At 41.2% G+C, this 25,798-nt stretch overlaps 1 protein-coding gene across 2 annotated transcripts in view; it reads right to left on the bottom strand.

Moving 5' to 3' along the window:
• Positions 1–1,122: 1,122 nt before the first annotated feature.
• Positions 1,123–25,798, bottom strand: part of kalrna (kalirin RhoGEF kinase a) — a 242,497-nt gene continuing 217,821 nt past the window's right edge. The window contains exons 61-68 of one of the 2 annotated variants that reach the window (XM_061842646.1): positions 25,076–25,207; positions 24,854–25,015; positions 18,268–18,346; positions 18,114–18,165; positions 15,999–16,147; positions 9,650–9,788; positions 9,343–9,556; positions 9,117–9,254 (exon numbers count right to left, since the gene is read on the bottom strand). In XM_061842646.1, the coding sequence (XP_061698630.1) occupies positions 9,247–9,254; positions 9,343–9,556; positions 9,650–9,788; positions 15,999–16,147; positions 18,114–18,165; positions 18,268–18,346; positions 24,854–25,015; positions 25,076–25,207 (935 nt within the window). In that variant the 3' untranslated portion in view covers positions 9,117–9,246. Of the gene's footprint in view, positions 9,557–9,649; positions 9,789–15,998; positions 16,148–18,113; positions 18,166–18,267; positions 18,347–24,853; positions 25,016–25,075; positions 25,208–25,798 lie in introns of both variants that reach the window. The other variant, XM_061842645.1, reaches the window with a different exon arrangement.

The following is a 25,798-nucleotide window of genomic DNA, read 5'->3' as shown; positions in this document are numbered from 1 at the left end:
AAAAATACATGCATGTCAACCAAAAAAAGAATCATTAAATTCAGAGGGGGTAAAAAATGCTATTTTTCAAAAAAATGTTCTTTTTTAATATTTTGAGAATAAAGTTACACAAAAACCTATTTTTCTTCTTATAAATATTGATAATGATAAAATGTGATTCGCTTACACTGCTTATCCTCACTAGAGTCACATATGTGCTAGAGCCTGTCCCAGCTAACTACGTGTAGGAGTTTGCCAGCCAATCTTAGATACAAACAACCATTCACGGGCACATTCATACCTATGGACAATTTAGAGTCTTGAATTAACATACCGTGCATGACACAGGTGAGGCCGGATTTGAACCCACAACCTCAGAACTGCGAGGCGGCTGTCCTAACCCGCCAACCGTCTGAGACCATCAACCATAATCGTCACTGCGATATGCTATTTAATTTTTCGTCTTGAAAATTGACAGATTTGACTTTTCAAATCATTCTCAAAATAACTATTTTAGTTGAGCAGTATTTTATTTTTTTTTTGCACATAAAGAAATAATCCCAAAAGTATCCCACAATTTAAGTTTTTTTGTTTGTTTGTTTTAACCCCAGAATGCAATTTGTTCCAGTCTAAATGTTGTCGAGATGTAATTAAAACAAAACTTTTAATGACTATATTGACACAACAATATAGCGAAACGGGTACTTATTTGTACATGCATGCACATAAAAGACCAGACTAAAACAGTACATACCGTTTTTTTTTTCTACTGTTCCAGTACTGTACTGTACATAAGTGTGTGGTTCCATCTAGGGATCAACCGGAACAGCAGTTTTTCTTACAGCACTGTACAAATTAAATTGAGTTGACTTGAGCAACATCTTTGATTTTTTTCACTCTGAGGAAGACAGTTTGTGTGTAAATTGGCATGACATAATTATTTAATATTTTTGTTCTGTGGACCCCAGTGAAACTTTATGTACTTTAAACTTTACGTGTGCCATGGCTCAATAAAGGATGGAAGACACTGCATAAGAGGTATGTGTAGTATAAATAAAATCACAGGCACAGAATTAAATATAGATAAAAAGATATTTATTAGTAAAGAATAACAATCTTGTGGATTGGTTAAAGATGCACAGACATGGGTCGCTTCATTGGGCAACATGACGAACAATAGCGTGGATTATATGTGTGAACATCATCAGAATTCACTGCTCAGGTCAGCAGGTTTTTGATGAGAAGGGAGGTTTGGGTTTAGACTTTGTTGCAATTCAAATTCAGAAATTTGATGCAAAACACAATTGTTTTAAGGCCAACAAAGGCGCCCCCTGCTATGAAGTAAATGCTTACGATTGTGTATAAAATTTGTATACATCTATATAATCTGTTATGTTCCTATGAAGGACACAAGCCAGTGCAAATTGTTGTCTGGTCCCAAGGGTTACCTCAGAGGAGATGTCTCGTGTAAAACTAACCTAACAAATTTGAGTGTTACTCAAAGAACTCCAATCCAGATCGGTCGGGGACCAGGTTAACGTTTGCCACCAGCACTGTTAACCTACAGACCTTCATTGAAAAATCAGATACTGCGGATGAAAGGTTAAGGAGAGGTGGAGAGCGTGTTCTTCAGCAGAAAGAGTTAAGAAAAACACAAAGTCTAGAACTGAATGTGGGCACTTTGAATGTTGAGAGGAAAAGCTTGAAAGTCTGATTGCATGATGATGAAGACAAAGATTGACATACATGATTCCGTTTCAGAAAAGGTGGAAAGAGTAAGGCGAGAAGCTTAGGGCCAGAGTTACATTTATTTTACTATTAGAGTATATAGATGGGAAGAGGAATGGAATATAAGTTATTTAAAAAGAAGAGCTAGCTAAAAATCTATTCGAAATGAAAATGAGTGTCACATCAAGTGATGAGGCTGAAACTTGAAACTGAGGGTGTTATGTACTGTACAATGTAAATAATGGATATGTGTTACAGGATGTAACCAGGAGGTGAAAGAGAAAATAAGGAAGTGACAAAGTAGTTGTGAGCATCCAAGACAGAGAGTCAAAAGTGGTGCAGATTGTAATAGACACATTAGTGAAATAAACAAGGTTGATGAAGAACTGACGAGTAAGTTCACCAATCAGGAAAGGAACTTCGAGGGACAGATAGTGGTAGTGGCAAAAAGGATGGAAGTGGCTGTAGTGAAAACTTTCTTCCAGAAGATTCAGGAACATAGGGTCACCTAAAAGATCAGAGGTAGAACAATGCAGGTGGAATAACTTTTGTTCAATGATGTCATCTGAAAGAGGTTACTGAGTGTAAGGTAGTGTGGTAGGGGAGAATATGGTTGGACAGCATAGGATGGTGGTATGTAGGATGACTCTGGTGGTGGGTAGGAAAATTAAGAAGATAAAGGCAAAGCAGAGAAACAAGTGCTGTAAGATGAAAAATAAAGAGTCTGGTGTGGCTTTTCAAAAAGAGGTGACCCAGGTTCTCGGTGGAGAGGAGGAGCTTTCAGAAGATTGGGCCATTACAGCCAAATTGTTCAGAGGGACAGGCAGGAGAATAGTTGCTGTATCTTCTAGTAGGAAAAGGAAAAAGGAGACTTAATGGTGGAACCTCAAAGTACAGGAAATTATACAAGGAAAGAGGCTAGCTAAGAAGAAGTGTCACACGGAGGACTGAGGATAGGAGACAAGAATACATGGATATGTGACAGAGAGCGAAGGCAGAGATGGAAAAGGCCAAAAAAAGAGGCCTGGGATGACATGCGGTATGTGTCAGGTTAGACACAAAAGAATGGGGGAAAGTTCTATACAGATTGTCCAGACAAGAGGGATAGAGAGTTGTGGATCCGCACCAGTTTAGGATGATCAAGGATAAAGATGGAAATGTATTGACTAGTCCCAGCAGTGTGCTGGATAGACGGAATGAATATATTGAGGAGTTTATGAATGAAGGAAATGAGAGAGAATGAAGAGTAGAAGAGGAAAGTGTGGTGGACTAGGACGTTGCAATGATTCGTAAGTTTGAAAGGCCCTGAAGAGGATGTAAAATTGAAAAGCAGTTGGTCCCGATGAGAGGAGCATCTAGGAGATGTGGATGTGCAGTTTTTGAACGTTTTTTTCAACAGAATTTTAGTGGGTGAAAAAAATCCCTCGGGAATGGAGGAAACGTATGGGAGGGTCCATTTTTAAGAACAAGAGTGATGTGCAGAGCAGTGGAAACTACAGAGGAGTAAAGTTGATTAATCACACAATAAAGTTATTGGAATGAGTAGTGTAGTCAACACTCAGGACAGACATGAGCACTTGCAATAAATAGTATGGTTTAATGCCTAGGAAAAGTACCACAGATGAAATACTTTCCTGAGGGTGTTAATAGAGAAGTACAGCAAAAGTTACAAGGAGCTACATTACTTCTTTGTAGATATAGAGAAAGCCTATTACAGAGTACCTACAGAAGAACAGAGGTACTGCATGCTGAGGTCCAGAGTGGCAGATAAATATGTAGACATGTATGGGGACAGCAGAACAGTGGTGAGGTGTGCTATCGATGTGACAGAAGAGTTTGAGTTTCAAGGTGGAAGTGGGACTGCATCAGGGATCAGCCCTGAGCCCCTTCCTCTTAGCAGTGATAATGGATAGGACGAGAGATGAGGTTAGACTGGAATCCCCGTGGACCATGATTTCTGCAGGTGACAGTGTGATCTGCAGTAAAAGCATGGAGGAGCAGGTAGAAAGATGGAAGCGTGTATTTGAAAGCAGAGCAATAAACCAATTAGCCGAAGTAAAACAATGGATGTGCACAAATGAGAGGAATGGAGGGGAAGAGTGATGCAACATGGAGAATAGATAGCGATAGTGGAGGAGTTTAAATACTCGTGTTAATAGTCCAGAGCAATGGTGAATGTGGTAAGGAAGTGAAGAAATGAGTCCAAGCACGTTGGAATTGGTGGATAAGAGTCTCTGTTGGGATGAAGGGCAAAGTTTATCAGTGGCCAGCCAGGATGTACATACTAGAGAAAGTGGCACAGAAGAGACAAATGGAATCAGAGCTGGAGGTGGCAGAAATAAAGATGTTGAGGTTCTCACTTGGAGTGAGGAGGTTGGATAGGATTAGAATTGAGCTCATTAGAGGGATAGCCAAAGTTGGAGGTTTTGGAGACAAGGTTCAAGAGAGCAGACTTAGATGGTTTGGACATGGTCAGAGACGAGAGACTGAGGACATTGGTAGAAGGGTGCTGAGGATGGAGCTGCCAGGGAAAAGAGCGAGAGGAAGACCAAAGAGAAAGGTTGATGGATGTTGTGAGGAAAGACATTAGGGCAGTTGGGGTTAGGATACAAGAGATAGGTGCACATGGAAAAGGCGACCACAAACGGAAAAAGTCGTAAGGAAATTATCATTAGTATAATGGGTTCTATGTTCCTGACATGGCACGAAAAGTGAATAACCCTGAATGGTTTGCAAGTCAATCAAAGGACCATTCTAAATGGTCCATTGTCACAGAACAGAGCCTTGGGTAAGCTATGAGAACTACTAAATTACCAACAGAATTACATTCAGATGGTAAATACATATAAGCCTTTGGACACTGGTAGATTAAAAGCACAAAGTTACTGTGGGAACATATTTTCACACCATTGAGATGTTATACATTCAGGTTTTTCAAAAATTATCTGTGATTTGACATGCAGTGGCCCTGATTCTACAATTCGGTAAACTACATACTGTAAAACACCACACATTTGAGTAGTTGTAAACATTGAACCTAAAAACTAAAGTATCCATAGTGGCTTTCTCGTGTTCACATTACTTCCAGGACTCAGCTTGATATCTGGATCAGGGAATCTCTCGACCTCTGCCTGAATCCCAAAGTTCAAAGTGAAGTTCAGTTCTGCCTGTCTCTGTGAACTAGTTTTTGTCATGTCATGTGAGCCCAGATTGGATGGGTCAAACTCATGCTTGAAAACTTGACACCAACCCCAACATCAATGTAAATAAATATTCAGAAAACCGTAGACAATAGCAACATTCAATGCTCATAGTGCATTTAGTCCATCAAGACCATAGAATCCAAACCTTAAATATGGCCACAACAGATGTGTTGAATAACAATTATTGATCTAATGCATCAAAACTTTATACATACATGGAGGAAATAATATCAGCACTCCAAAATCCCATTCACATATTGTCATTACAATTGGATTTAATAACAGACTTACCCTTATTATAACATTCTTTATGCATGGTTAGATGAACACTGCATATAAATTTTCACATGCATTGGGATTTTCATCCACAAATGGATGAAACCCCAACCATGTCAAATTACTCTTGTCTAGTTGTAAATGTGGTCAACTTATTTGAATTTTGCCACCCCAAAAAGTCCTTCATTCACTTTTGGCCAGAGCAGTGACCTTAAATAAAATGTGAGCAATGTGGCATGTATTATGTACACATAACAATCAAACGAATAAATCTGTGAGAGTGGTAAGTTTGGACATAGAGAAAATGCTCAGAATGAAAATATTAAACTAAGGGATGCATGACGACCCTGAAGTGCAAAACACAACAGCCAATAAGTAAACATAATGAAAAATAAGTAAACAAATAGCAAATGCAAAATCACAAATAAGTAATCTCAAAAACTGATAACAGCAGATCACAAAACACAACTGCAATACACAAAAGCAATTAACTAATTACAACACAGCAAATAATATAATATTTTATTTTCCCAAAAAATTCCCAAAACTATTTTTCCTGTTCAAGCGTAAAAGTTATGCTACTAATGCAAAGTTTTAGTAGTTTTTTTCTGTAGAAATTGTTAGTGAGCTTCAAAGAGCATTCGACCATCGCCATCCGGAATTCATTCTCATTCAAATGTTTTGTTGATGCTCAAAATTCCATCAGTTAACATTGATTTTTCAAGATCTAAGTCGTTCTGTATGTTACATGATAACTCATCACAACAACAAATGACCAAAAACAACAGCAAAAGACTTGTCACAAACAAAAATAACAAAACACAACTGAAAGTGAAATATCCCAGCAATTGAAAAAACTAAACATAATGATATTAAAAGCCACCGGAAAGTAGACAGCATTGGTGAGGATGAGATGACTCATCGCAGATTGGATGAACGGGACGACTTCATTGGAAAAAAATTGTCTTTGCAGCCCAACCTCTTTAAAGGCATTGTCACATGGGCAGATACTTATTTGAATGTCCTGAGAAAATCCTTCCATTCCACTCATGTATCTATGTGTAACAGGAGCTGGTCAACCATGCAGAAAGTTTTGCTGTTGTTATGTAACCCAGAACACAATACAGAGTCACAATATAAGATAGGTTACATACTGTTTTTCCCGAGTAAAAATACATTTTCATTATAGCAAATACGGCAGCATGGTTGATCACTGGTTAGAGTGTCTGCCTCATTGTTCTGAGGACTGGGTTTCAAATCCCGGCCCTGTCCGTGCGGAGTTTACGTTACCCCCGTGCCTGCATGGGTTTTCTCCGGGCAATCCAGTTTCCTCCCACATCCCAAAAACATGCATTAATTGAAGATGCAAAATTGCACGTAGGTGTGAATATGAGTGTGTATGGTTGTTTCTATGTGCCTGTGATTGGCCGGTAACCGTTTCAGGGTGTACCCTGCCTCATGCCCGAAGATAGGTGGGATAGGCTCCAGCACTCCCGCTACCATTGTGAGGAAAAGCGTCTCAAATCATGGATGGATGGATGCATGCAGCTAATACAGTACATTTGAATCACCCGTAATGCTTATTTCTAAAACTACCACAGGTGTGGAATAAATTCATGGTCAATGTGTCCAATCAAGTTCTCCCTCTCTTCCTTTCAGTGATGAGTCTTATGTCCCTGCCAAGTGTCTACCTCTTCTGGTAGTTACATTTCATTTAAATTTTTCATTTGCTGCAGTGTTTAGGCATTGGTTGTTACAGTGAGTTATCTGGTGTTGTGTTTTTTGACTTGCCATTGTGGATTAGAGTTAGGGTTAAGTAATGTTGCACCTGAATGACTTCAATGAACAAATGTTCACCAAGTTGTTCATATTTTGGGCAAACATCCACTGAACTTTCCATCTGAGAAACATTATTGAGAATGCATTCTTTGTAGCGTCAGTAAAGGGTTTGGTTCAATTTAATTCAAGAGTGTCAGATTTTCACAGGGACTTACAGGAGAGAATTCGACTGGACAAACTGCATACAATCCTTCATATGCCGCTGCAAAAACGATGTATTATCCAACTCATTTAGTGTGGCTGCAACTGAATTACGTACTAATGTGCCATCCCCGGCTCGACGACATGGACCAATACAGCAAAAATAAATAAATAAAGTAAAATAAAAAACAAAACATCAGCATACATTATATATATAATTCCATTAGATATTTTTCATTGTGATTACTTGTTTGGTGGTGGGGTTTTTATTTTTTTTTTTTTTTACCAGCCGATGTGTTTAGTAATTTGCTTTTGTGTTTTCCACTTTCAGAGTAGCTCAACGCATCATATATCTTTTTAAAGGTTACCACCCAAAGCTAATGTTGTCATTGCTAAAGCTAAAAAAAAATGAACACAATTAGCACTGTAATTTATTTATGAAGACTTGGCTGTCATTGACAGATCAGGTTCCACTCTGGGGAATCACTGTTTCTTCGCTAGCTTTCACTTGCCTGAAGATCGTTCAAAATACGAAAGAAGACCATGGGTAGCAATTACATGATGGAAGTAAAGGGTGATGTAAAATAATAGAAATTTGGCATAACGTTTTCACAAGTGACAACACTCTCACTTTGTTTGACCTGCGAGTCAGCAGACCACTATGGCTATCAGGGCAGAGATCCAACTACTGTCCAAGTGACCTTGAGCAACAGTACATTGTCTTTAGTTTAATTGTATGCAGGTGGATTTGAGGAGGCACAATCAACATCAGCGCACCATTTTCGCCTTGAGGGACAAAATTCTCCTCACAAAGAGACCCTTTGCGCAGTCTGAAGACTTGAGAGAGACTTCAATACTGATCACATTTCCACTCAAATGTTCCTGAGCAACAGCCTATTACCTTCACATGAAACAGCTAGTTAGGTTAGGACAAGAGAAAAAAAATATATATTACCTTTTGTTTTTGAACAAGAGTGCTCATTTCAGGTGTGGAATATCCCACTAAAGACAGAAGACTGATTCAAACATTATTCTGAGTGTTCCTGAGCAACAGCTAGGTGTCTTTATGTGAAAACCAGAGATGAAGATTGCCTCTTCCCAGTTGTCCACTCACTCAGATAAGGACAATTGCACTGGGCAGGGGTTTACCCAAGGTGTTCATTAAAGTTCCAGCTGACTGAACCTAGGCACAAACAAATTGCCCAAAGGTGAAATCACTTCAAGGACACAAGCTCTCCTCCTCCTCCCTGTCGTCCTCAAGTGTGGATGATTTCTCTGTCTAGAAAACGTCTCCATTCTTGTCCAGGTAATATCCGAGTGTCCCTGACCAACGTGCTGTCCTCAGGTAAACAACTGTAGTCGGGTTTAAAGACCTGGGTTGGAGATCATCTCCTTTTGTCCGAGAATGGCAACACTTACCAGATGGGCACAATTTCTCTAGCTAAAAAAATACTGGTGCAACGTTCGTGCTGATCTTTTTTTTTCCAGAGTGTTGGTAAGCAACAAAGCATCTTGAATTTAATTCATTCAGTAGGGTCAAGGACCAAACACAACTTCGATCCAAAAGCATTCACAGTGTCTTTGAAACAAACATCTTAAAAAAACACATTGAGGCATTCTTTGGGCTCCTGGCAGATCTTCAATGTTAAAACAATGCAACAACCAAACAGAAGAAAAGTTAAGTGACAATATTATCAAGTACTGAGATGTTTGAAAGGCCGGTAATAGTTGACACTTCCATGATTTAGGTACCCCATATATTAATAAATAAATTTCAAGTTAAATCCAATCTTTTATCAGATTGCTACCAAGTGTTCCAACACTCATCTTCATCACAGTGAGTTTCCCATACTGTTGCTAACCAGTCCCTTGATGTTTGTGATGGGACGCACATCATGAAGTTGTCTCCTTCGATCAATAAACGTGCCCAATCGCGTTGTGTCCAGAGGTATCTTGGAGTACTCCCCACCGTGAACGCCTCCACGGGCCACCCATGGGTGTTGCAAACAGGAGTTTGCGGTCGGCCTCTTCCTCAAATCCTGTTGGAGCGCAGAGGACACGAAATTCCTTGCTGCTTGACTCACATCCCTGAAGTAATCGTTCGGGAAGCAAAAGTCAAGACGGCAGATGTTGACACAAGTTTCTTCGGGAGATTCGTCGAGAAACGGTGACACACCACTTAGCATGACGTAAGCCATGACGCCGACACTCCACACGTCAGTGGCAACAGATACCGGGGTGCCGCAGATGAGCTCGGGTGCAGCGAACTCCGGGTTTCCCAGCAACAAATGGATGTAGTGACGTTGTGCTGACAGCTGGACAGCATCTCCAAGGTCAATGAGCTTGATGCATGGTGTAGGAGAGTGAAGATCCACCATTATGTTCTCAGGCTTGGAGAGGGGAAAAAAGGCATATACTCGAGAAACGTACAAGACAACATGATCTACCTGAAACATGTTGGGCCAAACAAAGCGGTTTCTCACCTTCAGGTCCAGGTGCGCAACTCGGCAGGTGTGAAGGTGCTGCAGAGCTTCCAGTATTTCTCGGATAAAGAAGGCTACCTTTTCCTCCATCAACTCATCGTGGGCGACTAGGTACTCAAGAAGACGACCGTCCTCCAACCTGACAACCGCATTCAAATATTTCAATGGAAGTTAAGCTAATGATTTAGCTTAACTATCCATCCGTTTTTTTTTAAATTGCATTTTCTTCTAAAGCAGGGGTGTCAGACTCAGTTTTATTGTGTGCCACATTGTTGTTACTTTTTCTCTGCGGGCCATTATGATCACATGCAGTAAATATTGCATCACCACCTTATTTTATTACACACAAAACAAGTGACTAATTTTAAACTCAAAAAGGGCAATACTTTGTAAATGTTGTTCAAGTTACCAACTGTAAACAATCAGTAACAAAAACATGATGGCAAATATTTAATCCATATGACAGTTTCTTTTTTTTTTTTCTTCCAGGGTTTAGCAAGCATCATGGTGGTTCAAGCCCATAATTTGCTTTCGGAGGCCACAAGAAATAATGTGGTGGGCCCCCGGGCTGTAGTTTAACACCAGATCTCTAAAGGTGATGTTGATCCTATCCCAGATTACTCTGGGTGAGAGGTGGTGTGATATAATGATAACGACTGTATATCTCACGGTTCGGTTTAATCACATTATTAATCTGAATCTATTAGCTAGAATTCTGACCCTCAAAGACCTGTTAGTCCGCGTTTAAAAGTCCACCTCCACTCCATGACGACTTCAGTGGACTAAAATCATCATCTGTATAATATTAGTACCCAAATTGTAGCCGTATTCGTTAGCGTTGAAGCTGTGCGGCCTAGCCTCGCTCGGGAACATCAAGCAACATATGTATTCAAATATCTGCTCAGGAGGTAAACATTCGAGAGTGAGTACTTCCACGACCTGCAACACCTACATTTCGTTTACAGCAAGGACCGTGGGTACTTAGTACTTACTTACTTACTTACTCATACCAATTTAAACTTGCTTATAGGCCCAGACCACCTTAGCTTAGCTGGCTAACAACAAGTAGCGTTTGCGATCAAACCGTGCGGTTGAAGAAGCATTGAACATGTGTAAATTCATAATGTGTACGACCTAAAAAATGGGTACAACGAGGGATGTGAGGACTTATAGGAAATTTAACAAGTCTTATGTTAGTCCGCAAATGCGAGCCGTATCGTTCGCGTAGAAGCTGCCCGGCCCAAATTTAGTCTAGCGCCCTCACAATCTTACCTAATCCCTTACATCCACATTTCCTCTGAATTGTCATATCCATTATATTTTCACACAGGTAGTATGTGATTTATGTACCTTATGTCCTCAATGTGTTTATTTGATTGCTTTTATCTGACTTTAACTTTAACATAGACCAGGTAGTGTGTGAATTGTGTATCTAAAGTGCTGACTTTGTTTATTTCATTGCTTGTTTTTATCTATCTACAGCCCAAAAGGGTGCACAACGACTTCCATAGCTGATAGGTCGTAACTACGCCCGCCCCCGGTACTGTTAATTTCCAAGGCGTAGGTAGAAATTCAGGTATTGTAGGTCGAAGACAAAAAAATCCACCTCCATTCCATGTATTATCCTGAATCAGATGCACCATTGTGAGGTTGTTAGCTGCATAAAGACACCTGTCCACCACATTCAATCAGTAAGACTCAAATTTGTAACACGGCCAAGACCAAAAAGCTGTCGAAAGACACCAGAGACAAAATTGTACAACTCCACATGGCTGGAAAGGGCGACTGAGAAATTGCCGGGCAGCTTGGTGAAAAAAGGTCCACTGTTGGAGCAATCATTAGAAAATGGAAGAAGCTAAACATGATGGTCAATCTCAATCGGATGGGAGCCCCATCCAAGATATCACCTTGTGGGGTCTCAATGAGGAATCAGCCCAGGACTACACGGCATGACTTGGTCAATGACCTGAAAAGAGCTGGGACCACCATTTTCAAGGTCACTGTTGGTAATACATTAAGATGTCATGGCTTGAAATCATGCATGGCACGGAAGGTTCCCCTGCTTAAACCAGCACATGTCAAGGCCCGTCTTAAGTTTGCCATTGACCATTTGGATGATACAGAGGAGTCATGGGAGAAAGTTTTGTGGTCAGATGAGACCAAAATGGAACATGGGACAGGACGACTGCACTGTATTAAGGAGAGGATGACTGCGGCCATGTACTGTGAGATTTTGGCTCTTTCCCTCAGTCAGAGCATTGAAGATGGGTCATGGGTGGGTCTTTCAACATAATGACCCGAAGCACACAGCCAGGAAAACCAAGGAGTGGCTCCATAAGAACCATATCAAGGTTCTGGCGTGGCCTAGCCAGTCTCCATACCCAAACCCAATAGAAAATCTTTGGAGGGAGCTCAGCGACATCCCAGAAACCTGTCTGATGCAGAGAAGATCTGTGTGGAGGAGTGGGCCAAAATCCCTCCTGCAGTGACTGCAAACATGGTGAAGAACTACAGGAAACGTTTGAGCTCTTTAATTGAAAACAAAGGCTACTGTACCAAATATCAAATTTGGTTTTCTCAGGTGTTCGAATACTTATTTGCACCTGTATGACACAAACAAATCGTTAAAAAAATCATGCATTGTGACTTCTGGATTTTCTTTTTAGATTATCTCTCTTACAGTGGACATGCACCTCCTATGGAAATTTCAGACCCCTCCATGATTTCTAGGTGGGAGAACTTGCAATATAGCAGGGTCTTCAAAAATGTATTTTCTTCACTGTGTTGCGATTGGAAAGCTTGTGGTATGGCAGGAAGAGTCATGTTTAAAGTGGGGTGGAGAGGCTAATGCAGCAAAACTGCTCCTTTTCTTGCTGACCAAGTCCTTTTCGACAGGCTTTGGTAGTTTCAATGGTTTTTGCTACATTCTGTGAAAAACATAAATCATTGTGCAATTGTATCACAAACGATTCAATGTTTACATCCATATAAATCCAAAATAATATTATTGCTGGAGCAATAATGATGCTATGCTCATAATGAAAAAAATGTACACCCATCCATCTGTGCATCCATTTTCCTTATCTGAGGTCAGGTTGCAGGGGCACCAGCTTTAGTATGGAAGCCCATACTTCCCTCCCCCCAGCTATTTTGTCCAGATCTTCTGAGGGTAATTCCGAGGCCACCAAGTTGCCTGAGCCACAGCATCTGGGTCTTCTTGATGCAGAGGAGCAGCAACTCGACCCCCTTGTTGCAGACAGTGATGATGCCCAGCCATCTTATCAGTTTGAGTTGGCCGAGTTACAGAACTGTGATGTTCTGAAAGACGGAATTTAAGGCCACCAGTCTCATTGACTTCTATGCCGCCCTTGTAAATGACACGTACCCTAACATCAGAAAACACGCAATGAAGATGTCAACACTTTTTGGCAGCACATATATCTGCAAGCAAACCTTTTCACGCATGAAACTGCTGAAAAGCCAAATGAGATGAAGATTGACAAATGAACATCTGTATCACTGTTTGAGACTGGCAGTGACTAAAATGGAACCTGACATTCAACTTCTTACCAGCCAGACACAGGCCCACAGTTCACATTGATGAACATACAAAGGTAAGCTCACTTTTCTGAGCATATAGAAATGTAATCGAAATAAGATCTGCTGGGACAAAAATCATCACCACAACCATACTGGGAGTGGTACTGGTTGTGCTGTGTAGATGCTGTATCACTGGGTTCCGTTTTTCACTGTACTTGCTTTGTGGTTTTCACAGGGACGTTGATGAGAAAGCGCTACAAACAGTGATGTCTGTAAGCCTACTGGAACCTACAAGAGAATTATAAGGAAGGAACACCGTAACGTTGAGAGACTGCTCATGAGTTATTTGAATCAAAGATTCCGCTCTAACAAACAAGCTAAAATTGAATTTGTTAAGATTGTGTACCACACAACAGAACGTTTATGTTCCTTTTTTTTCGTAAAAACCCAGAGGTTTTTTGATTATTATTTATTTCATAAATAGTGTAATTTATTTTGTGGCTTTTTTTCCTGTGAAGAACCCAGGGAGGGTTATTTTGTTATTATTTATTTAATTAATAGTGTAAATATTTATTTCCTGACTTTTGTTCTGTGAAGAATCCAGAAAAGGTTATTTGATTTTGTGTGGGTTTCTGGAATATAATACATTTTTACGTTTTGGTACTCCTGCAGTCACATTTTTTTCTGTTACAAACTGATGCTGGGCTCCATCAGACAAGCAAAACGTTATGTGGCCCTCACAGGAAAAAGTTTGGGGACCACTGTAGAACCATCTAAAGGATGATCAGAAGAAATAGACAGCAGTCAACTTAAATATTTGTCACAGCAAAGGTCTGAATACTCATGGCTGTGATATATCATTTTTTCGTTTTTGAGAAATCTGTAAAATTTTTGACAATTCTGTTTTTCCCGTTAATTTGGCATGGTGTATGTATATTAATGAGGAAGAAAATGAACTTGATTGATTTTAGCAAATGGCTCCAATATAACCAATTGTGAAAAACGAAAAGTGAACTGAATACTTTCCATACCTACTGAATGATAGTCTTCTGTCCACCACAGTTTCAGAGCACAAACAATACATGGGAGGAGAGGACACTTGGGACCAGATGATCAGGACAAACTCAGTCCACCGGAAAACCAAGAGAAGGCCCATCAGTGTTTCCCAGCATTTAGTTGACATTGTTGTGACAAACTCTTGTCATCCACATGACCCGCTGTGCCAGCCTACAGGAGAGGCCTATGACCCATCAGCAGTTCCAGGAGGAGCTTGTTACATACCTCTGTGGGGTTTACTTGAAAAGTGGCCTTCAGAAGAGCCCAGCTGAGGTACCTGCCCCCACAAGGAGTGGACAGACCAAAAGCCCAGAGAGCCACCATGGGCCGATAGCGCTTCAAAATTTGCACCAAGTGCACTCCATGGATATGTCAGACCTGTAATGTAAGCCTGTATTTACAGACAGACAGGAACTGTTATTGGCAGTACCACCAAGAGCTTTGAAGAGCGAGAGAGGAAGAATTGCCTTGTGTGATAAAGAAACGCCTGGACATAGTTCACATGTTTTGCACTGACTTTGCACTTTTAGAGTCAAAGCATCAGAAATTTTACTGTAAATAGTTTTCAAGTTCCAAGAAACTTTATTGTCAGATGTGTTATACATACGTGACATTCAACATACTGTACCTGAAACAGCATTCCTCTCAGACCAGTGGTGCTATAATAGACTAAAGAGTTAAAAAGAAATTAACAAAACTTTTTAATATTTCTTGAACTGTGCGCCGTTGTTAATTGTATTTGAGCTTGATTTCTGGTCGAGAGAGGTGAGTGGCAGGGAGGGTTAATAATAATGAGGTTTAAGTAGAGGAAGCTCAACTCCCAGCTTCCTGACTGCCAGTTTGAAGAAACTGTCTTTGAGCCTGCTGTTTTTGTCCCGAATACTCTGCAGTTTCCTCCATGATGGCAGCAATTTCAAGAGGCAGTGGGCTGGGTGAGTGGGGTCACCTGCTATCCTGGTGGCCTTGCAGATGAAGCGGGTTTTATAATTATCCGGAATGGAGAGATACTGATGATCTTCTCAGCTGCTCTCAAAGTGTGTTGTAGGATCTTGCGGCAGGAGGTAGTACAGGCGCCGTACCACAAAGTAATGCTGCTGCACAGGATGCTCTCGACTGTCCCTCTGTAGAAGGAGCTCATGATAGGCCGTTGCTGTGCCTTTTTAGTCAGTGCTGTGGTGTTAATGGTCCAGGAAAGGTCTTTGGAGATGTGTACACCCAGGAATTTGACTCACTTTATTGCAACACCTTTAAAGGTTAGCTTGAGATGCTGGGTGTGCCCTCTCCAGAAGTCCACTATTATCTCCTCAATCTTCTGGAGATTTTGATTCTGGATTCTGGAGACTTCGGATTAGGTGCGCAAATGGGCGTGAGTGTGCGACGGAGACAGACAGACACACTCAGTACTTTTTCAAAAAAAAAACAACAAAAACACCATTGTGTATGAAGATAGAGGAGCCACTGCTTGTGCGCCGCCATCTTGGAAACATCAACTTTATAAGCATAAAGAATTTAATTGCATTATTTTTCCCACTAAAATTCTTTCAATAAAATTTCACTTTTGTGTTTCTCTTCACTTTAAATCGCACACTTGTGACATATAGTAAATTGTGAATGTTTTAAAAAATTAGATTTTGATGGGGAAAAGGCGCAAAAGCTACCATTCAAAGGACATTTTCTGACCCATTAATGTTCAGAATAACCAAAAAAGTCCAGGCGGACATTTTGAGGTTTAGGTCTTAAAGTGGTCACTCACAGTTCCAGGATCAGCATCAGTGATGTGGGAGATTCATAGGTGTCCAACAGTGACACCAGCTGGTGGTTGTGCACATGTTGAAGAATGTCAGCCTCATGAGCCACCCGCTCCTTCTTTTGCATTTTTTTGTTCACAAACTTCACCGCCACCTGACCAGTGAGAACAGCATGACATTAATCCAAATCTTTCAATAATGTTAGTGTTATTGTTTAAAAAAAAGGGGGTGCCAATGAACAATGTACACGAAAACCAGCACACATTCCATTCCAATAACTTTCTCCCTCTTTACAGAAAGATGAGCTGGTCACAGCAATCAGAGGAAGTTGCAACCAAATTGTCAAACAAGACTGTTCGCACTACTAGCTGTTATAAAAGCCACAGGTAGTGCAATTAAGTCCTAGCGATGTAATGTAGTCTTTTTTTGTTTTTCATGATTCTATAATATATTCCCCGCAGTTGAGCGATTCCATTTTTCTCTCCATTGTACTTAAAAACATGTCATTGACGACAACAATTTGTTTCTTTAATTTTGTGGAACAGCTGTGATTTGTCATTTTTATCAAAAAGCATCATCCTGCATCCTATTATTTGCCAGGGATAAACCCAAAAAAACTAAATTATAAAAACAAAAATGCAACTAAAATTACAGTACTGTAATTTCAAGGTCCAAGATAGGGCAGAAAATATTTTTTAAAATGCTGCAAAAACCTTGTTAACATTTTTGAGATTCAATTAAATTTGTCACCAAACTCCTGAATTCCACTTGTCCATTTGCAGTGGCATGGCGCATGAAATACACAAATCCCTGGAACCCACACACTTATAACTTACCTGAACTGTATTATCTGTAGGTAACCCAAGTGAAGCCAAGCTGTATATGAGATGGTTGAGTGGTCATTCTGGGAAAACTTTTATCTTATGTCAATCTGTGGTAAACCTGCAGGTCTGTTTACCTTTTGGCTATGACAATGTTGTGCTATGCCCGCAGCATCAAAGTGTTTCTTTGTGAACCCTCGCTGCTACGTTATTGGCGGCGAAACTTGGTGTGGGGATGGTTATCATGTTGATTATTCTGGGTGTTTCATAACAGTGGTGCGAAAGGGCAAAACGGCTCCCTCACAGACATCAATCCATTTTCTTAGCCGCTTATTCTCACGAGGGTCACGGGAGTGGTGGAGCCTATCCCAGCTGTCAATGGACAGGAGACAGGGTACACCCTGAACAGGTTGCCAGCCAATACCAGGGCACATAGACACAAACAGCCACACTCACAATCACACCTGCCCAATTAATGTTGCATGTTTTTGGGATGTGGGAGGAATCCGGAGTGCCCGGAGAAAACCCATGCAGGCACGGGGATAATACGCAAACTCCACACAGGTAGGGCTTGGATTGAACCCGGGCCCTCAGAACTGTGAGGCCAGAGCTTTCCAGCTGCACCACCGTGGCCCCCCCTCACAGACATGTCATGTCATTATCCAAGGTGCTTATCCTCACAAGCCTATCCCACCTAGCTTCGGGCAAAAGGGAGACTATACCCTGAACTGGTCGCCAGTCAGTCGCAGGGCAGATTTCGACACCATCACTGAGCGGGAATTGATGCCACGCTGGCTGCACCAAAGGCAGGCGTGTGTACCACTACACATCAGTGACTCGCCCCTCACAGACATATTTTCAGCGATTGTTAGTTAATTAACTCGATTAATTAAATGAAACATTGAATAACATATTTTAAAAATGCAATACGTAATAAATGAACAGCGTTCACACTCATAAGACACAACATTTGGCTTTTCTAATATTTTGGCTACCTTAAGTTCCATGAGTAAGGCAGAATATTACAAACGGTTCTTGGCATAGTGCCAAGTTGATTTATACCAACTATAATATATATGTATATTATTGTTAAATGGATACCTCCATCCATCTATTTTCCAAGCCACTTATTCTCACAAGGGTCGTGGGAGTGTCGGACCATATTCCAGCTAACTTTGAGTGTTAATTAAAACTCAGTATTGTTACATATCTTTGCAAAAAAAAAAAAAAAAGAATAGAATTTAAAAAGAATGTATTGGATAGTGTGCTGTGTGACCTGCATAAGACATGAAATCTCACCTCTTTCTTTGTGGACTTGTTGAGACATTTCCGCACCACTGAGAAACGTCCCCTGAGTGAAAACAGCAAAAGGTATATATTTCACGTAATCTATTACTTCTACATAATCTACTTTTCAACACAAGGTAACAATGTTTATTGTGTTCATATTTACCTTCCAATTTCATAAATCTCAGAGAATGTCGACTCAAAGTTTTCTTTCCACTGGATTCCTGTTCCGTCATAAGCAGAGTCTAAACAAGGAAGTGTATGGATTAAAGGAAAGATCTTCTTAAAACCATAATATATTTAACATTTATAGTCAATGAACAGTCAAACCTCCAGGAAGCAGGATTCAAACTTCCATTCAACTTGACTTAACATTCATCATGTGTATCTCTCTGCCATACCAAATGCTCTTGCTTTTCCTTGATACAGTATGTAGGGTATTTTGAATCTAGTACAAAGCATTATTTTTTTCGGGGTCATGGTTGAGTTGAAAAGCCTATCTCAGCTGAATGTCTGAAAGGCAACGTACTGATCAGTGGTCAATCATAAGGTATTAGTGAAAGAATGTGTTCGTAAAATTCTCCAAAAAGTATTTCTGGAATTATTTCCTCAGTGTCTGCTGTGTGCTTTTCTGGTATAAGGTAATTCACCATTTATAATGTGCATCTGTTCCTGGCCCCCCCTAAAAAATCTAGTCAATGGTACATTTTATACATAGATAAAAGGGAAAGTGAAAAAATCCCTCCTCATTTTATAAATGTGTCCCGCCATCTCGAGGTTATGAGAAAACTGGAGACTTTCATTCCAATAATCCACCGCCACTGAATTTACAGCCATGCTACACTGAGAACGCCCGATCTCAACCAATCTCGGAAGCTAAACGGGGTTGGCCCTAGTTAGTACTTTGATGGGAGACCGCCTGGGAATACAAGTTGTTGTACAGTGAAGAAAATGAGTATTTAAACACCCTGCTATATTGCAAGTTCTCCCACTGAGAAATCATGGAGGCGTCTGAAATTTTCATTGTAGGTGCATGTCCACTGTGAGAGAGATAATCTAAAAAGAAAAATCCAGAAATCACAATGCATGATTTTTTTTAATGATTTATTTGTGTGATACAGCTGCAAATAAGTATTTGAATACTTGTCTATTAGCTGGAATTCTGACCCTCAAAAACCTGTTAGTCTGCCATTAATAATCCAGCTCCACTCCCTGACGTGCTACCTCCAGTTCTGCTTCCTGTTGTTTCTTCAGTGCCACCGTCTCTAATCTGTACACCATGGCCGGCCTCACCACTGTTTTATAAACCTTGCCCTTCATCCGAGCAGAGACTCTTCTGTTGCATAGAACACCAGACACCTTCCGCCAACTGTTCCACCCCGCTTGGACAGATTCCTTCAATTCTTTACCACACTCTCCATTGTTCTGTATTAGTGACCCCAAGTATTTGAAGTCATCCACCCTCGCTATCTCTTCTCCCTGGGGCTTCACCCTTCTCCTCCGCCCCTCACATTCATGCACATATATTCTGTTTTACTTTGGCTAATCTTCATTCCTCTCCTTTCCAGTGCGTGCATCCATCTTTCTAATTACTCCATGCTTTCACTCTAGATCACAATATCATCTGCGAACATCATAGTCCAAGGGGATTCCAGTCTAACTTCATCTGTCAGCCCATCCATTACTACCACAAACAGGAAGGAGCTCAGTCGGGATCCCTGATGGAGTTCCACCTCCCCCTTAAATACTTCTGACACGCCTATGGCACATCTCACCGCTGTTCTGCTGCCCTCATACATGTCCTACACTATTCTAACATATTTCTCCGTCACACCAGACCACTGTTCCTCTCCTGGTACTCTGTCATACACTTTCTCTAGGTCTACAAAGACACAATGTAGCTCCTTCTGACCTTCTCTATACTTTTCCACGAGCATCCTCAAAGCAAATAGTGCATTTGTGATACTCTTTTAGGGTATGAAACCGTACTGTTGCTCGCAGTTACTTACTTCTCTACTGAGTCGAGCCTCCACTACTCTTTCCCATAACTTCATTGTGTGGCTCATCATCTTTATTCCTCTATAGTTTTCATAGCTCTGAATATCGCCTTTGTTCTTAAAAATGGGAGCGTGCAGACTTTTCCCCCTTTCTTCTGGCATCTTCTCTCCCGCTAGTATTCTGTTGAATAAGTTGGTCAAAAACTCCACAGCCACCTCTCCAAATTGCTTCCATACCTCCAGTGGTATGTCATCAGGACCAACAGTCTTCCCATAGGAGGGTTATTTCCTTCCTGGTCGTTCACACTTGCCTCTTCGACTCTGCCTTCTCTCACATTTTCTTCATTCATTAACTTCTCAAAGTACTCTTTCCATCTACTTCGCACACTACTGGCACCAGTCAACATATTTCCATCGCTATCCTTAATCACCTTTACTTTCTGCACATCCTTCCCATCCCTATCCCTCTGTCTGGCCAACCTGTAGAGATCCTTTTCTCCTTCTTTCGTATCCAACCTGTTGTACATGTCGTCATATGCCTCTTGTTTAGCCTTCGCCAGCTGTACCTTTACCCTACGTCGCATCTCGATGTACTCCTTTCGCCTCTCCTCAGTCCTCTCAGTGTCCCACTTCTTTGCTAATCTCTTTCCTTGTATGACTCCCTGTAATTTGGGGTTCCACCACCAAGTCTCCTTCTCCCCTTTCCTACCAGAAAACACACCAAGTACTCTCCTGCCTGTCTCTCTTAGTACCTTGGCAGTAGTATTCCAGTCTTCTGGGAGCTCTTCCTGTCCATCTAGAGCCTGTCTCACCTCTTTCTGAAAGGCCACACGACATTCTTCCTTCCTCAACTTCCACCACCAGATTCTCTGCTCGACCTTTGTCTTCTTAATCTTCCGACCCACCATCAGAGTCATCCTACACACCAGCATCCTATGCTGTCGAGCTACACTCTCTCCCACCACAACCTTACAATCAGTAAGCTCCTTCAGATTACATCGTCTGCACAAAATATAATCCACCTGCGTGCTCTTACCTCCGCTCATGTGGGTCACTCTATGTTCCTGTCTTTTCTGGAAATAAGTGTTCACCACTGCCAATTCCATCCTTTTTGGAAAGTCCACCACCATCTGACCTTCAAAGTTCCTTTGCTGAATGCCGTACTTATCCATCACTTCTTCATCGCCCCTGTTTCTTTTACCAATATGTCCATTACAATCTGCACCAATCACAACTCTCTCTCTGGGATGTTCAGGACTACTTCATCTAGTTCCTTCCAAAATTTCTCTTTCAACTCAAAGTCACATCCTACTTGAGGGGCATAGCCACTGATCATATTATACACAATACCCTCAATTTGAAATTTCAGCTTCATCACTCGACCTGATACTCTTTTCACCTCCAAGACATTCTTAGCCAGCTCTTCATTTAAAATAACCCCCACTCCATTTCTTGTCCCATGTACTCCATAGTAAAAGAATTTAAACCCCGCTCCTAAGCTTCTAGCCTTACTCCCTTTCCATTTGCTCTTTTGGATGCACACTACATCAACCTTTCTCCTAATCATCATGTCAACTAACTCCAGAGCTTTTCCCGTCATAGTTCCAACATTCAAAGTCCCTACACACAGTTGTAGGGACTGTGCATGCCTCTTCTTCTTCTGACGACTGTCACTTTCCTCCTCTTTTTTTGTCTTCGACCTACATTACCTGAATTTCTACCTATGCCTTGCAAATTAACAGTGCCGGGGGCGGGCGTAGTTAGCCCGGGTCATGACCTATCAGTTATGGAAGTCATTTGATGAATGCTCATTTATGTTTGGCATAGTTTTACGCCAGGTGTCCTTCCTGCCGCAACCCTCTGCATTTATCCAAGCTTGGGACCAGCCTACAGGACGCACAGGAATTGTGCACGCGTTCGGGATGCAGATAGATAAAAACAAGCAATCAAATAAACAAAGTCAGCACATAAGATACACAATTCACACACTACCTAGTCGATGTTAAAGTTAAAGTCAGATAAAAGCAATCAAATAAACACATTCAGGACATAAGGTACATAAATCACATACTACCTGTGTGAAAATATAATGGATATGACAATTCAAAGGAAGTGTGGATGTAAGGGATTAGGTAAGATTGTGAGGGCGCTAGACTAAATTTGGGCCGGGCAGCTTCTACGCGAACGATACGGCTCGCATTTGCGGACTAACATAAGACTTGTTAAATTTCCTATAAGTCCTCACATCCCTCGTTGTACCCGTTTTTTAGGTCGTACACATTATTTACACATGTTCAATGCTTCTTCAACCGCATGGTTTGATCGCAAACGCTACTTGTTGTTAGCCAGCTGAGCTAAGGTGGTCTGGGCCTATAAGCAAGTTTAAATTGGTATGAGTTAGTAAGTAAGTAAGTACTAAGTACTTACGGTCCTTGTTGTAAACAAAATGTAGGTGTTGCAGGTCGTGGAAGTACTCACTATTGAATGTTCACCTCCTGAGCAGATATTTGAATACATATGTTGCTTGATGTTCCCGACCGAGGCTAGGCCGCACAGCTTCAACGCTAACGAATACGGCTACAATTTAGGTACTAAGATTATACAGATGAATATTTTAGTCCACTGAAGTCGTCATGGAGTGGAGGTGGACTTTTGAACGCGGACTAACAGGTCTTGGAGGGTCAGAATTCTAGCTAATAGACAGGCTTCCAAATCCTTACTTGGAGCTGTATCACACAAATAAATCATTAAAGAAAATCATACATTGTGATTTCTGTATTTTTATTTTTAGATTATCTCTCTCACAGTGGACATGCACCTACGATGAAAATTTCAGACCCTCCGTGAGTTCTAAGTGGGAGAGTTTGCAATGTAGCAGGGTGTTCAAATACTTATTTTCTTCACTGTAAGCTTCTCTCCCCAGTTAAATGCAGAGGGGTTCCGTCAGGAAGGGCATCCGGCATAAGAGTGTGCCAAACAAATATGAGCATTCATCAAAGATGACACGCAGTGGCAACCCTAACAGGACAAGCCGAAAGGCAAAGAAGAAGAAGAATCCAGCGCCACCACTATCATGTGCCTGAATAGTATCTACACCACAAGCACAATGGACTATGAATTATCTGAAAATGATCTGCAACTGCACTCTTGACATGTCTCAGATTATCACATTACTTTAAACTGCATATTCTTGAAGTCTCTGCGCCCTGGTGGTCATGACTATTGTTCTATTGATCATTTAAACTGCTATAATGGCTAGAGGACTGCGTCTTTCTGCACAATTGCCAAAAAAAACCACCAATTGACTAGCAACCTTTTATTGCTCAGTGACCGTTCTCGTGGCGGCACGGTGGATCAGCTGGATAGTGTTAGCCTCACAGTTCTGAGGTCCCGGGTTCAATCTGTGTGGAGTTTGCATGTTCTTCCCGTGACTGCGTGGGTTTTCTAAGCGCACTCCGGTTTCCTCCCACATCCCAAAAACATGCAACATTAATTGGACTCTCTAAATTGCCCCTAGGTGTGATTAAGAGTGCGGCTGTTTGTCTCGATGTGCCCTGCGATTGGCTGGCAATCAGTTCAGGGTGTACCCTGCCTCCTGCCTGTTGACAGCTGGGATAGGCTCCAGCACTCCAACGACCCATGTGAGGATAAGCAGCTAAGAAAATGGTTGGATGCATGACTGTTCTCGCATTTTCTTTATGTCTCCAAAGTAAAGTAACTACCAGAGATAAAACTCCTTGTGTGTCTTTGACATACTTGGCAAAATAAAGATGATTCTGATTCTAGTACATCACCACCGCCTAGAGCTTATGAAAAAGGTGCACCATTCACTTTCATTCCAACAGAGGTCATAAATTTACATACCCTGGCAGATGATGACCGAACAACAACCATTAATTTCATTGGTGTTATGTTTTGTTGACGAATAAGGCATATCTGAAATGTTTTTAACAGTTGAATTTGAATCCCACTAAAATAAAACTAAAGATGTGTTAAGTTCTTCATTGCCCCGATTGGGCAATTACCTCTGAGCTGGACTCTGTTTAGCAATAACTGGTAAATTGTTAGAGTTATCGTTAATATATTTATTATGGACTTGCAACGAAGCCAAAGTATCATCCTTGCTTCAAAGAGTCTTGTTCACAGGACGAGCTCCTACACATGCAGATGCAACAGTATCTTCCTAGAAGTGGCCAAGGACAACTCCATCATAACCAAAGAATGTGCCACATCATCACCAAAACTGTACCTTTGTTCATTTCATCTGCTCACCCCTCCTTTTGACCTTGTGTTTTCTAATTTAAAAAAAAAAAAAAAAAAAAAAAAAAAAAAAAAAAGAGTATGTGAGAAGCTGGTTCAGAACGTGTTTGGAGACTGTAACTGGCCTGTCTCTCACGTCCTCGTGATCAGAAGAAAGATGACTTCTTGTCCGTTATTTGTGCAACTATTCCAGCAAGTTAGGTTATAAACCTAACACAAATACAACCAGGAGGAGGAATCCAAGTAATTCAAATAAGTGTTACAGTAAACTGTAAATAATTATTTTGTTGTTGTTGGTGGTGGTAGTGTAATTTAACTTTGTTCAGGGAAGTTTGACCTAAAAACAGAATAATACAAGTAGACTTGCTAATCCTTGCTAATTTTTACTTCCGATACATATGATATTGATGCAAGATTAATCACATGACAAATATCCCCATCCCAGTCAGTTTTTTTCTTTTTCTGTGTGTGTATGCATATGTGTGTTGTCCTTACAACTGCTGGACAATGAAACCATATTGGAGGGCTCAGATGGCGGACCAAGCCCCCAGCGGTTGGAAGCTCGCACTCTGAACTGGTAGTGACCGCCGGGGATGAGGGTGTCGATCTGAACACACTCTTCCATGCTGCTGGACACTTCATGCCATAGCAGCGAGTCTGGCAAAAGAGCAGAGGTCAACCTCAGTCATTCAACGTCAAGAACAAAAAAGATCCTACCTTCCTGGCGATACTCCACCGCATAGCTACTGACTGCACAGTGAACAGAAGAAGCCGGAGGTGGCCAGTGAAGCATCACTGCTGTACTGCTGGCCTCCTGAGCCACGGGTCTCCCAGGGGCTGCTGGGATACCTAAACGGTAACAATGATATACATCACTGACACAGGCGGTTGTTGCTAACAAAGTTGCCAACTAATGTTATCAATGACACAACATAGTTTTCCAGAGCCAAGGGTGAGACAGATCTAGTCAAATGTACGTATGTACAGTAATGTACGAAGCGCAACATGGCTCAGATGGGTAGTTAAAGGGCCACTGTCATGAAATGAATGATTTTTAGGATGTTATTAATGAAAAAACGACACCTAATATGGGCCCATGCGTTTTTTCCACCATAAAAAATGATTTTGACAATTACAGCTTTTTGTAACTCCCGCCATGAAAATCCTCTCGAGGGATTTGTTTTCGAGAAGAAGCAGGAAGTGACGTAAAGGACAGAAGCGCCCCCAAGTAGACTCATTTGTTTCCAGTAGTTTTACCTCCGGAAAGTAGCTTGCTGTTCCTTCGTGTTAGCCAAAATGCCGGATCGTTGCATTGCTGGACATTGCTTGAACACTCGGAAGAATGGATTTACCCTTCATAAGTTTGCAAGTGACCCGGTTCGTCGTGAAAAACGGATTGCACGGGTGCAGAGGACGAGAGCTTCGTAGGTTCCAAATGAC

The sequence above is a fragment of the Syngnathoides biaculeatus genome, chromosome 14, assembly GCF_019802595.1.
Source record: "Syngnathoides biaculeatus isolate LvHL_M chromosome 14, ASM1980259v1, whole genome shotgun sequence".
NCBI lineage: Eukaryota > Metazoa > Chordata > Actinopteri > Syngnathiformes > Syngnathidae > Syngnathoides > Syngnathoides biaculeatus.
The sequence above is the reverse complement of the archived record's forward strand: the minus strand, read 5'-3'. Positions and strand labels throughout refer to the sequence as shown.